Source organism: Rhododendron vialii, chromosome 9a (assembly GCF_030253575.1).
Source record: "Rhododendron vialii isolate Sample 1 chromosome 9a, ASM3025357v1".
In the NCBI taxonomy this organism is placed as follows: Eukaryota; Viridiplantae; Streptophyta; class Magnoliopsida; order Ericales; family Ericaceae; genus Rhododendron; species Rhododendron vialii.
Window position 1 is genome coordinate 27,130,158 of NC_080565.1, and position 16,906 is coordinate 27,147,063.

Sequence of the window (16,906 nt, forward strand, 5' to 3'; positions counted from 1 at the left end):
CAGGTCTTCCGTGTCAATGGTTAAAATCACAAGTTTTTTTTTTTCAGTGGTTCATTTTGAGCATCTGAATTCATGCTATAACCACCCCATTTTTAGAGAGAGTGCGAGAGCGGGGCAAAAGATGAGGGGGAAAAAGACACGATCAAATATCTGTTCCTACTTTTTCAAGTTCCATAATAGCATCATATAATATTTCTGGACATAAAATTGTAAAATCGATTTGACTCCGATCCACACAAACAATCACGCACATAACTAGAGAACATGGTGAACATTCAATTTAGCCTTTGCTATAGAGTTTCCGGACCGAAATTTCCCAAGAGCCTCGTCATGCTACAACAAACTAGGTCCAAAACAGCTCAATGACATACAAATTACCGTATCCCGTATTCTATGTCTACCTCTGATGAGTTTGATATGTGCCCCACATATGCTGGGATGAACGCATCGCTTGCTTTGTCCTCTTCAGGTTCCGGGGTGAATGCAAGCCCCATTTGTTGATTCATAACTTGAGCCCCAGCAGCCTGCACATTAGGTCCATTGGAAGGATGGCCGAGTTGTGCGTTCAATCGCAACTTCTCCAATGCTCGGAAATATGCGTAAGGGCCCCATCCTGTAATCAGAACAAAAACATAAAAGACTTGGATCAAGGCCTCCAGCGAAATAACCACAGAATTAGCAAAGGCGTCGATAGCTCTCTTTTTAAAGTTCTCATTCGGCATTTGACTGTACACGCAAAAGATATGAAAACTTGATAAATTACACGAGTTAGAGCCAAATGTTACCACCCTTTTCTTTCAGCCTTTAGGAACTAAACAAAATGATCATATTCACTTTACATAACAACTGTTGTCTAAGTTTCTCAAGTTTGTCGATCGAAAACACCATAGTACGTATGTTGTACAAAATTAACCCAAAAAATGCGGTATGATGACCGAAGTTTTTCAAAGCTTTTATGAACACTGCAGCGCAGATAACTTGGTAGAAAAAGGAAAGAAGGTCGAGACTTAAGGTTACGCCACTACTTAATAGGAAACCAAAAGGAAAGTGATATTACCTTGTGTATCATACGGGGGTGGGAAAAACTGCAGATAGCAAAATGTTGCTACACTGAAGCCTACAATATCCAATTTATACAAATGAATCTGCTAATGACAAACCACTGAGTTGCAAATATGGTTCTTGTTGCTCTGGTATTAAATTATTAGGTGCAAATGACAAACCAAAAAGATCTCCAGTAAACACATCTTGCCAATGGTGCCAATAGTCATCCACCCGGGAAACCGCCAACCAGCGCTGCAAGAAGGAGAGGAAGAAAAACAATGCACAGTTTTGCCACATGTCCTTTTCGATTGAATGCCTCGATCTTGCCCGCCAAGTACAATGCTAAAAATCCCAGACCAGCAAAGGACCCTTCGAACGCATTGTGAATAGAGTCAGATGAAATGGGCCACACAGACATGTTACGTACTATATAGGAACTTAACACGTCAAATTGACCTGTTGGTGGTGCTCTTGTATTTCCCTCTGAGCACCTCATTGACTAACTCAGCTTTATCCCACTCGTGGTATGAGGTTTTGCCATATTGACCCAATTAACTGCATGAATTTTCCTATGGTCGTACGTGTTTACACCCGTTTTTGGCATCCAGTCCTGGACAAGCGTTGGAGGACCATTTAATTATCTTTTAATTAAATTGGGCTGTGAAATAAAGAGTTATTGACGGGCCCAAGCTAATTTTAGTCCAATTCGGTGGTTCAGAATTTTTTAATTATGGGCTATGAGCATTCATGGTCCAATGAAGCCCATAAATGAAGAAATAAGATTTGGCATGATGAAAAGGCCTTTTTTACTATCCAAAAGGCCCAATATCACATCAATTACAAGCTGGTGGAATCTCACGAAGAAAGAGGGAGTGAATTAGTGCGCTAAAGATATAGGTACCGACCGGCCGGGAGAGAAATCGTACCGACGGCCGCGCAGGGCCGTCTCCGGCCATCGGACGGCCGATTCGAGCCGTCCAAAAATTCTTAAAAAAAAAACCGAGGGACCTAGCACGGGAATCAATAGCATCCGAGGTGTGTAGAATGCTTGATCCGAGTACCCTTTTTCGTGTACATACACCTCTTTTTTCGTGTATATATATACACACGAAAAAGGGGTGCTCGGATCAAGCACCCTACACACCTCAGATGCTGTTGATTTCCGCATTGGGTCCCTCGGTTTTTTTTTATAGAATTTTTGGACGGCTCGAATTAGCCGTCCGATGGCCGGAGACGGCCCGGCGCGACCGTCGGTACGATTTCTCTCCCCGGCCGGTCGGTGTATATAGCAGCACTCGAATTAGTGGGATGATTGCCACATGGCTATTTAACAAGTCAAATGGCCCATTATTCTTTGACACCCACGGAAATAGGAAGTGGAGATGGCCCACTACCTTTCTAACTGCCCATGATCAGGAATAGGCATGCGGGTAAATTTTATTTACTTCCATTAACCGCCATTACCCCATGATCCCATAAGGTGGAAGTTACAGTGGACAATTGGTATCACGATGAGAGGCCAGCAAATTACTCTTGCATGCAGAATCGTGGAAGTCTTTGCCTATAAATAGATGAACTCAAGAAGAAAAAAGGGTTCTCATACCAATCAAGCCCAACACTTAAACCAAAGTCTTCCCAGCGAAGCAATTATCTCACTTTTCTTACATTCACTCAGTTACTTCTTCAAGTAATTCGGGTTTCTATCTATCTTGTACCCCCAACTTTATTATTACGACATAATAAAGTTACTTCTACGTTGTTACTTCTTTTCCTACACGGTTAAGAAATTGCTAAGTCCTTGCTCATTTAGGCAAAATTACAAACCATCACTGTGATCCAACCCTTAGGATCATAGCACTCTTGCTCATGATTAAGAAGTCAGGAGAAAGGGACGCTCAGTCCTTACGTTAGACGAGACAAGTCTTAGCACACCCATGCTCAGTCCTTAAGCCATTTCGGAGTCGAACAGTACATCAGTAGACTACCAAAGGAAATCTTGATTTCATTTAACTTATCAATGGTATTGAGAGCACACTCCGGTAAGAAGTGATATTGAACCATACCATCAGGAATGGCTGAATTGATGTTTGGGACGGAGTCAGGATTTCGTAAATGTGGGAGCCAGACTATCAACAACAAAATTTTTTGATTTTGAAATTTTAAAATTTGGAAATTTAATAGTTTGTTTGATTTAAATTTTGAAGGAGGTTATTTGGATAATCAGTGGAGAGATAGAGAAAGAGAAATGAAATTAATAATTGAAGAAAAAACTTATGAAAGACCATAAACAAATAGAGAAATTGGGTTTTGGGACCTAAAAGGAATACATTCGTAAGCATTTAAATGACACCCAATACAAAATAAAATTATTAACAAATAACAAAATAACTAATATTAATATGAAAATTTGAAGAAGAAAAAAAATCCCAAACAGTGCGGAGGCCGTAATCCGAAACAACGCGGAGGCCGTGGCTGCCATAAGCCCAAAAGTAGCTCCATCATTGCTTAGTGTCACATCAAATGACTCTGAGCAATGACTTTACATGAAGCTTATTTATGTCATTTTTTTTCTTACTGTTTTGTTTTGATCGTGATTTTTTTTATAGATATTTTCCATAAGAAAAGGGAAATGAGAGGGAAGAAAACAATAGAAAAAAAAAATGGTATCTCCAGTTGTTGGGGACAGGATGCAAAAAATCACATGTTCATGGGCGTGTCCAGTGGTCTTCCTTCAGGATGCAAAAAGCCTCTCCTGCCTTGGCACCCAATGAGGATTGTCTCCACTGGCCAGGGGGTTTGCTCTCACCCTAGAAGTGTGAGTTTGATTCTCAGGTGTATGTAACCAATTGAGAGGTAAAAGTCTGTTAGGGTACTAGGTAACCTCATGGACGCATCCAGTGGTCCCCTCCAAATTTTTATGAGTTTCAGAGGCACCTCCTAGCTACTTGTTTACCCCTTATAATAATCTAACAAAGAGGCCTCATTTTTAATTTTCTCTTTAAACCTTTAAAAAGTCAGCACATGCTCTAGGAACACTCTGGATTACCAAAAAAAAAATAAAAGAATACATGCATTTTTTAGTTCATTTGATTCAACATATAGGGCAAACATATTTTCCGTTAAACACCGAGAAACATGTATATGTACACAAAAATCATATTATCATGAAGTGCTTCTTTTCCTTGGAACACCACAACAATTCTCAGCTTACTTCCTTACAACGAGGGTGAACATTTCTCACTCCTAAGAAAGAAGATTTACATTAAGGACAGAGACGAAAGAGAAGAAATGAGTACTCCCCCGTCCATAATTTAGTCCAAAAGTACGAAAACAATTTTGAATATTATGCACAAAAGTAGTACTTCATTTCTCGTAAAGACTTAAAATTGTAGAACAGATATTTTACTCCATAATTGGAAAAGCTGTTCAAACCAACAAGACTGCTAGTTCACGAGTAGACACCAACCGCTTGTAAATCTCCAGAACCATCCTACCATCAACAATTTCATTGCTAGCGCTAGCCACCATCGGAACCGGCCCGCTTTTCGGGATCCTCTTCCCTCCGAAAAGCCCCGTCTCCTTGTCACCAACCAAACGGACCATCATATTAATGTAAGCGCTGTGAAACTTTGTCAGGAGTTTCACGGGCAAAACAACCTTGAACTTGAGCTTCCGAACGAGCCGTAGCTTCCAACCGCGGCGTTGGTTGTTTCCGAGCCTCGCGACCTTCATCTTCTTCTTTGTGTCGTCCAGTCTTTGGTACTTCCTCCTCCTCCAGTACCTCTTGAGGTTGTCGAGGTATGTCGCCGGAACCATGTCCATTTTGAGAGAGAGAGAGAGAGAGAGAGAGAGAGAGAAGGGTTAATTTGGGGGGTGTATCGAATTATGGAATGGGAGACAAAAGGGTGTTTATATAGGAAAGGTCAATGGCAATGTTGGAATGTTGAGTCAACGATAAGCAAGCAGTATAGCCCCTGAAAATACATGCATTAATTGATGCATATTATCTGTACTTTATTGGTTACGGATGTCATAATTGACTTTATTTATTTTATTTTCAAAAAAAGGGACTTGGTCTAATTCGGAACATGGAATATCAGCAAAACCCAAAATATCAATCATATTTAGAGCAATATTTGTGGCTTCTTTGGTTCACCGTGTACTTGCTTATGCAAAGGCAGTGGCAGACACAAGAGGTGCCGAGACTGCTTGCATGGGCCCTGCACAACTCTAAATTGTAAATATTACTACCACGTGTTATACTAGTTTTTTCAGAATAATTTAGAAAAATTCAATGGGATTGATCTCAGTATGTTCCTCAAGTGGAAAAAGTTAATGAAAATTGTTATATACGTATAAAAAAAATAAGAATTTTTACCAAAAACTGAGAAGATTAGAATGAATTAGGATATTTCTCGCCCAACCCACTTATATGTGTGGTCCACTTTTTTTCTTTTTTTTTAGAGCTCTCTCTCTCTCTCTCTCTGTGGCTACATGGCACCAGTGGGTCGAAAATTTGGGCTCATAGCACAAAATGGAAATTTTAATTGGGTCAATATTGGCAGCCCGGCCGACTGAGGAAGAGTAGTGTCATTGTTTGATTGAAAATAATCAACAAATATCTGAAGCTCTACAGCAACATCATCCAAATGCCAAATTTGGTTGACGGAGAATGATGGGAGTGATTAACGGCGGACAGTTTGACATTAATATTGTGCTGAAACAGTCGGCAGCCAATCTGTAATACTCCATAATATGTAATTTTCTCACTTTTAAAACTGTTGGTCATGAATATGATTTTCTTTTTAGCACATCATTGTTTACTAGGGACGCGGGGGCTCTGTTGCCCAGGGTGGGCAGCAGCCTCTACCCACACTCACACACACTCACACACGGCACCCTTTTATCAAATTGAAAAAAACAAGAAAACTCTTCCGCTTGCAATCCTATAGAACAGAAACGTGATTATGAGAACCTTAGAGTTAAAATTTAATTATATCTCTTTAGAATAATATGATCAGAATAATAAGATCTTCACGTCAATTCAAACGGATTGAAAATTGGAGCACTTAATTTTTTAATCATATTTTTTAATATATAAACGGTCTAAAAAATTAAGTGTGCCACTTTTTAATTCGTTTGAACAAATACGAATATCTTATTATTCTAATTATATTATTCTAAAGCATCATAATTAATTTTTGTCTCTAGGACTCTCATAATTAAGTATCTGCTCTTTATTTAAGATCCTGTAGATCAGAAACGTGATTATGAGAGTCCTATAGACAAAAGTTAATTATATCTCTTTAAAATAATATGATTAGAATAATAAGATATTCGTACTTGTTCAAACGAATTAAAAAGTGGCACACTTAATTTTTTAGACCGTTTATATATTAAAAAATATGATTAAAAAATTACTTGTTCCAATTTTCAATCCGTTTGAATTGACGTGAAGATCTTATTATTCTGATCATATTATTCTAAAGAGACATAATTAAATTTTAACTCTAAGGCTCTCATAATCACGTTTCTGCTCCATAGGATTGCAAGCGGAAGAGTTTTTTTTTTTTTTTTGATAAAACGGTGCCGTGTGTGAGTGTGGGTAAGGGCTGCTGCCCACCCTGGGCAGCAGAGCCCCCGCGTCCGTTTACTAGCCTGGTGATTGGGATTTCTATTGCATACAGTACATAAAATGGCAGTATTACTTGGGAAAATGATTTTGTCATTTTCTTTTTTGTTAACGTCACTCCCCTGCAAGTGTATTTTTGGTGCAAAAAAGTGAGTGGCAAAATCAGCGGCTTATTACTTGAGACCTTTGTAAGGGGAGATTAAATCCCTTTCGCCGGCGGTAGAAACTGTGGGCTTTCCACCACTATCATTTTGGATCCCACAGTGTGTTAATTGCTAATCTGAACTGTTCATCTTATAGGACCTGTAGAGTAGTATTCTCATTTCAAAAAATTAGTTTCAAAATACATAATTGACTTTGTTTTTTTTTTTTTTTTCATTTTTTCAAAATACATGCATATGATCTGTACTTTATTGGAATGTCAACATATTTAGCACAATATTTGTGGCTTCTTTGGTTCACTGTGTATTTGCTTATTGACCGTGCCGTTCCATGTCAAAAATAAATTCATAAAAGCTTGGAGTTAACTACTACTCCGAGAAAAGTGGTCAAGACTGAGTGTCGATCCGTAGGGACACATTGGCTAAGTTACTATAATTCGATCAGCTTCTAGATTAATTCGGAAAAGTAAAAATTGATTGGTTGATTCGTTTTGAAGAGCTAATTAAACTAAAGAGCAATTTAATTAAAAGATTTAGAAATGATGGAGGAAAATATCTAGGGTTCGAATCCACCCTAACGGCGTAACAACAATATGCATAGGCTAGGTTTATTTATTCGAATCAAAAGAGATTATCGCTAGGGCTTGCAAACACTTTCGATAATCGTCAAGAAATTAAATAATCGAGTTGTTACAAGGCATAGACTATCCCATAGCACGGACCGTCTCTCAGTAGCACGGTCTGGCCACCTAACGGCACAATCCGTTTTACGAGCATAATCTATCTCAGAACTCCAACCTCAATCAATAAAAACCATTGCAAAACTAGGTATTTGAAATCTAGAATACAAATACTCAGTCAATAGAAAGAATTAAATCAATTCATTCAATTGCAATAAAAAGGGTTCTGGGTTTTACAATCGATTTGAATATTAAAATCTAAACCTATATATATACAAAGTTACTTGGAATGGTACTTCATCTTCCCCCAAGACAAGGGATTTAACCGGCCATGGGATCACAGCTTTTTCTTCTATTTTTGCTCTTAGCTGAATGGTCTCTAAAGCGTGTTACCGTTATGTGCTGTGTATTCCTCTTATATAAGCTACCAAGGCAAAACCTATTTTTTCTTTTTTATTCGTACATCTGAGGGTTCACCCAGGAAAACAATTCCTTTAACTCTTTATCAGTCAGCCAAGGCTTGAATTGTCATCAATCATAATTGTAACTTTGGTCCCACCAAGTCCACATGTATTAACAAGAGCAAAATTCATAAACCCAAGTCCATTGCTAATTTATTTTCTCCACCAAATATATCGTCACCAATCTTTGCAACAATACTCTATAAGACCTTTTAATTTGTACGTTTTCACACTCATCGGACTCCAAGACCTACAAACACCACAAACCACTAAAATATATCAAATAACAAATATCTGGAGCTCTACATTACATCATGCAGATGTCAATTTTGGTTGAATGATCCCTAAATTTGTTGTTCAGAGTAGCTTGATGGAGAATAAATCGAGAGTGTTTATTGGCGGACCCTTTAACATTAATATTGTGCTGAAACAGTCGCCAATCTGTAATTTTCTCACTTTAAAACTGTTGGTCATGAATATGATTTTCTTTTAGCACATCATTGTTTACTAGCTTGGTGATTAGGGTTTCTGTTGCATACACTACAAAAAATGGCAGTAGCTAATAAGTTCCGTCAAAAGATTTTTGGATTTTTTTTGTTTTGTCATTATTTAAATTTTTTCGTATTTGTTTATTCTGCGACAAATTTTTTACCCCCTATTGATTTGATTTGGCAAGAGGAATCAGAAAAATAATTTTTTTTTACTTTTACCAAAATTATTTTGTAAAATCCAAGATAAAGTCCAAAAAATTGATTTTTTGGGCTTTACTTTAAAGGATATGTATAGGGGTGATACCGGTCCGGTTTGGGCGTATTTTTCAGTTGAAACCGGTTATCTGGTTTGAGATTTTTAGAAACCGGAACCGGTTGAGATAAATTGGTCCGGTTTCGGTCCGGTTTTCATTCATGGGCCATATTTTGGGCCCAACACATCAAAAAATTCACAATTCAACCCACAAAATATCAACCAAAAATCCATAATTCAACCCCCTTTTTTTGGCCCAATAAAAAATTATCAATTTGAGCCAAATACATAAATAAAATTAAAAAAACACATAAAAACATAATTAAGCCCATAAAAACAGTTTATATATATGATTGATTTTATATAATAAATATATTTATTAGACCAATATACACTACAAAATATCAACCAAAAACCCATAATTCAACCCCTCACCTATGTTTTTATACATATATGGATATATTATACATATATATAACCGGTCCGGTTTTGACTGGTTTTTAAAACACATAAACCGGATCGAAATTATTCGACCGGTTTAAAAAATTCGGTCCGGTTTTTCCGGTTTCGATTGATTTTTCGGTCTCGACTAACAGACCTAGATACGTACGTATACGCTTTGTACTCGTAGACTTGACTTTATACTCCGAGTCATTTTTTTAACCCTTCACTTAGAAGTAATTAGAACATCCTAACCCTCACCCTTGTGGTCAACTCTTTTTTCTTTTTTTTTTTCACGGTGTAGTCAACTTTCCCTTTTTTGTTGATAATACCGTCGAAACTCCAGCTTGTAACGAAATATAATCATGTGAGTAATTTCCCTACGGATTCACATTCCTAGAAATCACATGAACCAGGCAAGTATTTTTGGACTTCCCGAAAGCATATTCCCTGTGACACTATATAAGTTCATAAATTTGGTTAGGCTCTGTTCTGCTAAGAGAAATAAATATTTATTTGAATTTTTTTTTGAATTAAATATAATATATTGTGAGAGAATGATCTGTCTCATAAAACAGAAAATAAGGCTGCGTCCTTGTAAATTTACAAGTCTGAAACCTATTTTGGAATTTTTTACTTTTCGTAACTTTTTGTTTAGCTTTTCGTTGTAATTTTTGAGGTTAATCGTTCGTCTCGACAAGACGAATTGAAAAAATACTGATGTTGAAAAAAATTTAAATAAGACAGCTGTTTAATACTTTTTTTGTCTTTAGTGATTTTTTTTATTTTCCATCACAATTTTTTACTTTTTAGACTTCTCTCGTCGTTGCGGATGATTAATCCAAAAAAATATGACACGAATCTAACAAGGATTCAGAAAAAACAAACAAAACACTATGAGCTATACAAGAAAGATAGAGACCTGAGTAGGGACCGGTACTAGAAGGATAGAGACTTGAACAGTCACTTGAGACCAATCCGTAGTGTTGGATTCTATTCTCATCATCTACACAGCCATCGAAAATTGACCAAGACCCCCCCAAGTCTGATTTCTTTTCCTTTCCAGAAAATGGCACCAAATTTTCAAACATCAAAAAACGTGGAAAGAAAAAAGGAACTGTTGTTTTCCTCTGCCACAAGGACAAAAATTTTATCAGTAATGTTTGAAAAAGAAATTGGCACCAATCCTATTTATTGTTAATGTTTTCCACGAACACGCTTTTACAAACAAATGAAAACATGTATCCTGTTCTTCTGCGAGTATCGTTGCCGAAAGCCAAAATGAATAACTTCACTTTTGTCAACATTACGAGTTCTGATGTTACATGCACAGGTCTACCATGTCAATGGTTAAAATCACAAGTCTTTTTTTGTTTTGTTTTTCGCGGGTTCACTTTGAGCTTCTGAATTCATGCCGTAGCCACCCCATTTTTAGAGAGAAAGTGCGAGAGCAGGGGGAAAGATGAGGGGGGGAAAAAGACACGATCAAATAGCTGTTCCTACTTTTTCAAGTTCCATATTAGCACCATATCATATTTCTTGACATAAAAGTGTAAAACCGATTTGACTCCGATCCACACAAACAATCACGCACGTTACAAGAGAACATGGTAAACATTCAATTTAGCCTTTGCTATAGAGTTTCCGGACCGAAATTTCCCAAGAGCCTCGTCATGCTTCAACAAACTTGGTCCAAAACAGCTCAATGACGTGTACAAATTACCGTCTCCCGTGTTCTATGTCTACCTCTGATGAGCTTGATATGTGCCCCACATATGCTGGGATGAACGCATCGCTTGATTTGTCCTCTTCAGGTTCCGGGGTGAATGCAAGCCCCATTTGTTGATTCATAACTTGAGCCCCTGCAGCCTGCACATTAGGTCCATTGGAAGGATGGCCGAGTCGTGTGTTCAATCGCAACTTCTCCAACTTCTCCAATGCTCGGAAATATGCATAAGGGCCCCATCCTGTAATCAGAACATAAACATAAAAGACTTGGATCAAGGCCTCCAGCGAAATAACCACAGAATTAGCAAAGGCGTCGATAGCTCTCTTTTTAAAGTTCTCATTCGGCATTTGACCGTACACGCAAAAGATATGAAAACTTCATAACTTACACGAGTTAGAGCCTAATGTTACCACCCTTTTCTTTCAGCCTTCAGGAACTAAACAAAATGATCATATTCACTTTATATAACAACTGTTGTCTAAGTTTCTCACGCTAGTTTGTGGATCGAAAACACCATATTAAGTATGTTGTACAAAATTAACCCAAAAAATACGGTATGATGACCGAAGTTTTTCAAAGCTTTTATGGACACTGCAGCGCAGATAACTTTGTAGAAAAAGGAAAGAAGGTCGAGTCTTAATTTTATGTCACCACTTAATAGGAAACCAAAAGGAAAGTGATATTACCTTGTGTATGATACGGAGGTGGGAAAAACTGCAGATAGCAAAATGTTGCGACACTGAAGCCTGCAAAATCCAATTTATACAAATGAATCTGCTAATGACAAACCACTGAGTTGCAAATATGGTTCTTTTTGCTCTGGTATTAAATGATTAGGTGCAAATGACAAACCTAAAAGACCTCCAGTAAACACATCTTGCCAATGGTGCCAATAATCATCCACCCGGGAAACGCCAACCAGAGCTGCAAGGAGGAGAGGAAGAAAAACAATGCACAGTTTTGCCACATGTCCTTTGCGATTGAATGCCTTGATCTTGCCCGCCAAGTACAATGCTAAATATCCCAGACCAGCAAAGGACCCTGCAAAGCATTGTGAATTGAGTCCGATGAAATGGGCGACACGGACATGTTACGTATATATGAACTTAACATGCTTAGCACATCTATCTTTCTATTTTATGTTGATAACTTAACATGCAAAGCATTGTGAATTGAGTCAGTGAGAAAGTTCTACGCAACATATAAGCCATAATGTTAAGCACATATATAACCAACTATTACATGCTAACAACATCTGACTTCCAAGAGTAAAAGCAGAAAAAGGGCCTGTGGATTTACTATCCATTAGATAAACATTAGAAAATGCTAGCAAAAAGAGTACCTCGGTTGTGCATTGTTCAAAAAATTAGGATTCATAACTCCAATTAAGTGTCATTTATGTTTGGAAAGGAATGTGTGTGACAATAATGTGTTGATTTTTTTTCTCTTGCTATGATATGGGAAAAGAATCAACAATCTCATAGAGATAATCAGAAAAGAGGAAGAAGAGGGGAGCCAGACTCTTTCAAATATTCCAAATTTCCATTTCTTTTGTTATCTCCTTTTTTAACACCTTTAGTTCTATACATATAGATGTAGAACAGGATTCGGGAATTTCTGCTTTGGATGTTCAAGGATATGTCCTTTCAAATTGTCAAATGCTTTGTACCAAGCATGAAAAGCCTCATAATTATGTTCTGTGTGTTAAATGAGTCTAAGGGTTGTAACACTAAGCGTTTAGACGTTAGTTTTATTAATATTACTTGTTAGTTTGTGTTGGGAACATCAAAAGTGATGAATTCGTAGACTAAAAGTTGAGTTTAGATTAGAGCTCAGAGAAAATATCACTTTGTATCATAAAAATACTACAAAGTTTTGTCTATTTCTTGAATTCAAGGTGTTTTAACAATATTCCTTTTCAGCACCTTAAAGTAATATTTGACTGACTGTACAAGAATATCACTTGAAAGACTCATATGTAAAACTTCATAAATCAATGATCAAATCCATGCTATAATCTTACAAGACCAACAACTTGGCTGAATCACTTTATTCCATCGTTGCCCCAAGACTAAAATTCAAGCACGGAACAGGGAAGTGTTGCTTACATGCAGTATGGCCACTTGGGAAGCTCTTGTGTCCTTCTTTAATAACGCTATCTTCACCTGTGCATACTACGTTACCCCACTGATCATAATTCTAGAGAGGAGAGAAAAGAAAAAAAAAAACAAAATCGAGTTAGCAAGATGTGCAGGACTAGATCCCCAAAACCTTCACGGCTGAACTCCGTTCCAAACTGAAGAGAAAAATGGTAAAAAAGAAATGGAAGGGTTCAATGTCTAAAACTCTAACATACATCAACTCCATCTGGAAAGCAACGCCAAAAGAAATCTGGTCGAGGACGACCTACTCCATCTTTTATTGCATCAGTGAGGACCCCAGTTATCAAGACAGCAAACAAGAGGCCTGCACTTTTTTGAGGTATACATAAGTCAAAGATCAAACTTAACGCTTCTCTAACCAACAACAAGATAGTGTTCCAAAATCGAAATTAAGCACCAATTCAACTTACCTAATATGCTATTGTGCAGATCATACACATCCCTTCTACGGATATAGACGAGAAGGAAAATGACAATAGGCAACAGAACTGCATAAATCTGTATGTAAAGGAAAAAGTTTTCATCAGTTTTTCCTTACTCAACAAATAAACAATGGCAACTGACAAATGAAGTTGTCTCCATCTCATAACCTACCCATATAGGAATACATGTTCTTAGATAGATTTCATATAAATAAGTGTAAAGTAGAATTTCTTCGTTCTTTTTTTTTTTTTTTTTCCTGAACAGCGATTGCTAAACAAAATGCAGTTGAAAAGTACAAACCCAGGTAATAAGGGACTCTAGAAAATCAGTAATGGGAAAATCCAGTTAATAGAATGCACACACATAAAAAAAAAAACTTACTGGAACAGCCCAGACAGGCACAGTATTGTCTTTCAGTGGATATTTTAGGTCTGTCATCATGTCCTTCCCAACGAACCGGTAAAATGGATGTATAACATTTAGTACAATATCTATGACCACGAGAAGCAGCAATATGAGCCAGTCATGCTTGTGCTTCTTCGCGACTTTGGCTCCATGAGTCTTAATAGTGTGTGCACCGGGCTCGGTCTCACTCATTCTTCCCTGCTAGCAGAAAGAATATCACGTCAAATTCGCAAAAAAAGTTCCCAAGCACTATATTACATTGCCCTTTCTTGTTAGCTTACTCACACAGTGAATGGGAGAGTAAAAAATTGACAGGGAAGAAAAACATTACAACGTCTAACAGAAAAGGAGAATATATAATAGCATGCGACAACAGGGCTGTTGACAGACATCATACAATTTAACCTTTTCTATTGGATTGATCGGAAGCTTAATTAGGAATCTTGTAAGGTTGTCTCATCATTTGTCTTAAGTGGTAACCTCATCCCAAATCATAGGAGGAGTTATTTCCATCAGCTCTTCAAGCATGAAGAGGACACATCCAACACCACAAATAGAATATAAGGAGCAATGGGAGAATTATGCTTCTCAAATTTCTAGAGAAGGACTCTATTGTGACAAAGGTGTTGCTATACCTTCGTTTTCACGTATGTTACAATAGAAGGATAGACCCTTGAAGTTTCAAGGTGGTTCTAAACTCAAGGAAATAAAATGAAAAGGCAAAAAAAAAAGGGAGATAGCAGTTTTCCTTCCTTCCAGTTTTTGGTTCCTAGTTCGGCCGTTAGGGAGAAGGAAAAAATGAAATACTAAGGTAAAGTGTGGTGAAAGATTTTGTTATCCTTTCTTTCTTTTACGTTTTCTTTCCTCTTTTTCTTTGCCAGTTTAAGTTAGTATGGATTAGTTATTTTTCTCTGCTCCTTTCTTTAAAACCAGACAAGGGAAAGTAATCTTCCTTCTTAACTTTTCATTTCTTTGCTAAGCGAATAAAGAAAAAACCAATTTCCCCTAAAACTTTTCTTTGTCTTACTTCCTCTTCCTTTCTGTTTCCCTTCCTCGAGTTACAATCATAACCTCTATTCACAATAAGTCGAGTAGTAGGAGGTCTTAAGCCACAAATGTTATGGTTCAAAACCTGGCCAAAACCTTCTTGCCATACAAAAGAGGCCCTTTGGCATCAGGGAATGCACTTAGGTGCATAGGAGAAAGGAGGTCAGGAGTTCAACTCCACCTTCAAGGTGTTAATCTAACCATTCTAATAATACTAACTTGCGCCAATTAAAAAAATAAGGAAAAGAATTTTAGACCTCCTCCTGCACCTAATCCTATGTCAAGATATAAAACAGCTACTCCTTTCTATGTAACGTGCCTGTTGTTTTCAGGATCAACACTACGAAATACCCTTAAGTACTTGTTTGGTTAACGTTTTAAAAGCTTGTATGCTCGCTTGGACAGCATGAGATACAAAATAAGATAAAAAAAACCGTTTCAAAGCTTGTGTTCTATATTTCTTTTGGAAAAGAACCATTTTGAGAAAACATTCAGAAGATCTTCTGAGGCTTTGTCGAGAATGTCACGTGGGAAATAAATTCTCTGGAAAAGCGAAGTGAGGTGAAGTAAAAGAAAATAATTTTTATCCGTGTGTTTCTCTTGGGGTGGAATCTTACAAGAAAACTTAAAAGTGTTTGGCAATAACACTCTCTAAAATGGTATGGTTTTTTCCTTCTCAATAACACTCTCTAAAAAGTGTTTGGGAAAACCGTTTCTTAAAGCCGTGACGAAAGAGTAATACATTACATGAAAATCAAACAACACAATCTTACCCAAATTGCCTAACGTCATACCTCAAAAAAAAATCTTCAATGCAACAGTTATTTATAATCCCTTCTCACAATTTTGTTTGATAGGCAAACCCCCTCTCACATGATATGAGACCCGTGTATGTATAGGTCCCACAGCATGTGAGAGAGGCGTACCCTTGGTTTCATCCAACAAAAAGCCCATACCTGAAGTCTATATCCTAATTAAGATCCCAAAATAACAATCTCTTGACAAAATGATTAATCTATTACAGTAAAATTGAAGAAACACATTGCAATCCGATGCAAAACTGAGCCGAGAAATCAAAATAGCCAACTAACCTGAGATATACCCCCGAAAGACGGAATGGACGTAGCCATGATTGGAACGAGGGGGCGAAATCACAAAACGGGTCGTTTGGTAAAGGTTTTGAGGGACGGTTTTTGGATACCAAGCGGAGAGAGATAGAAAAATAGGATAATAGGCGGAGAGAAACTTATTGGAAACCATGCACAAAGAGAGAGAGAGATTCCGAGAACCCAGAGAACAAACCCGAAAATGATCCAAGGATTCGAACACCCAAATGGGCACAAGAGGAAAAGAGAACGGTAAAGATAATTTCTCTGGTGGAGGAAACAATGGGAGGCACAGAAGAACGTCGTTGTCTTGTTCAATGATTGGGGTTTATATAGAGCTTGAAAAAGTAGTCATTTTGAACGGAAAGAGAGAGAAAGGCCACCAACTCTGCAGCTGAAAAGGTCGCCTGTTATTTCCTTGTTGAAGATGGAATGAATTCACAGGGGGGGGGGGGGGGGGGGGTTTATTTCCTTATTGACGGATTAGGATTTTCTGGGGTAAGTGACGTTAAATAGACCTACCCCTGATAAGGATGAATTTGAAAAGAATGGGATTGGCGCCGGCCGGGGTGGAAACCGGGGTGCATGTACGTATAATTTACCTAGAAAAGAACATCCCCTGTATAGGAAATACTAGAAGACAAGAGGCAAGAGGACAAGAGGCAGTTGACAGTTGCAGTCGGGTGCCCCAAAAGAAGTTATGAACTCAAAACCAGAGAGGTGGAGCCACATGGTGCGGGTGGGGTGGGGTGGGCGTGTGCCCGTTTCGAGATTTTTAATTTTTTTTTTTCCGACGGTCAAGGGTGTTAGGCTATCTATAAGTTGGGATTAAGGAATTCTTAACAGATTTTTTTCACTTGCAAACTAGTTT

The 16,906-nt window shown here is 37.7% G+C and overlaps 1 protein-coding gene across 3 annotated transcripts; it reads right to left on the reverse strand.

Moving 5' to 3' along the window:
• Positions 1–216: 216 nt before the first annotated feature.
• Positions 217–16,623, reverse strand: LOC131302094 (lipid phosphate phosphatase 2-like). Of its 3 annotated transcripts, none has more exons than XM_058328708.1 (8): positions 16,021–16,514; positions 13,859–14,083; positions 13,465–13,552; positions 13,249–13,358; positions 13,001–13,091; positions 11,745–11,933; positions 11,579–11,638; positions 217–613 (listed from the first exon to the last, which is right to left on the reverse strand). In XM_058328708.1, exons 1-8 carry the CDS (start codon positions 16,057–16,059, stop codon positions 375–377), a joined length of 1,041 nt encoding a protein of 346 aa, XP_058184691.1. In that variant the 5' UTR covers positions 16,060–16,514; the 3' UTR covers positions 217–374. The 3 variants fall into 3 exon arrangements, with proteins under 3 accessions (XP_058184691.1, XP_058184690.1, XP_058184689.1); XM_058328707.1 differs by lacking the exon at positions 217–613 and adding an exon at positions 10,646–11,130 and having other exon boundaries at positions 13,859–14,080; positions 16,021–16,623; XM_058328706.1 differs by lacking the exon at positions 217–613 and adding an exon at positions 10,646–11,130.
• Positions 16,624–16,906: the final 283 nt, after the last annotated feature.

What these genes read in the sequence shown, in the direction of transcription:
- LOC131302094 (XM_058328706.1), bottom strand. Translation starts at nt 16,059, where the DNA reads ATGGCTACGTCCATTCCGTCTTTCGGGGGTATATCTCAG. An exon ending in TCTGCACAATAGCATATTAG is followed by an intron (nt 13,359 to 13,464) that starts GTAAGTTGAATT and finishes AAAAAAGTGCAG; the next exon opens with GCCTCTTGTTTGCTGTCTTG. An exon ending in CCCAAGTGGCCATACTGCAT is followed by an intron (nt 11,934 to 13,000) that starts GTAAGCAACACT and finishes AATGCTTTGCAG; the next exon opens with GGTCCTTTGCTGGTCTGGGA.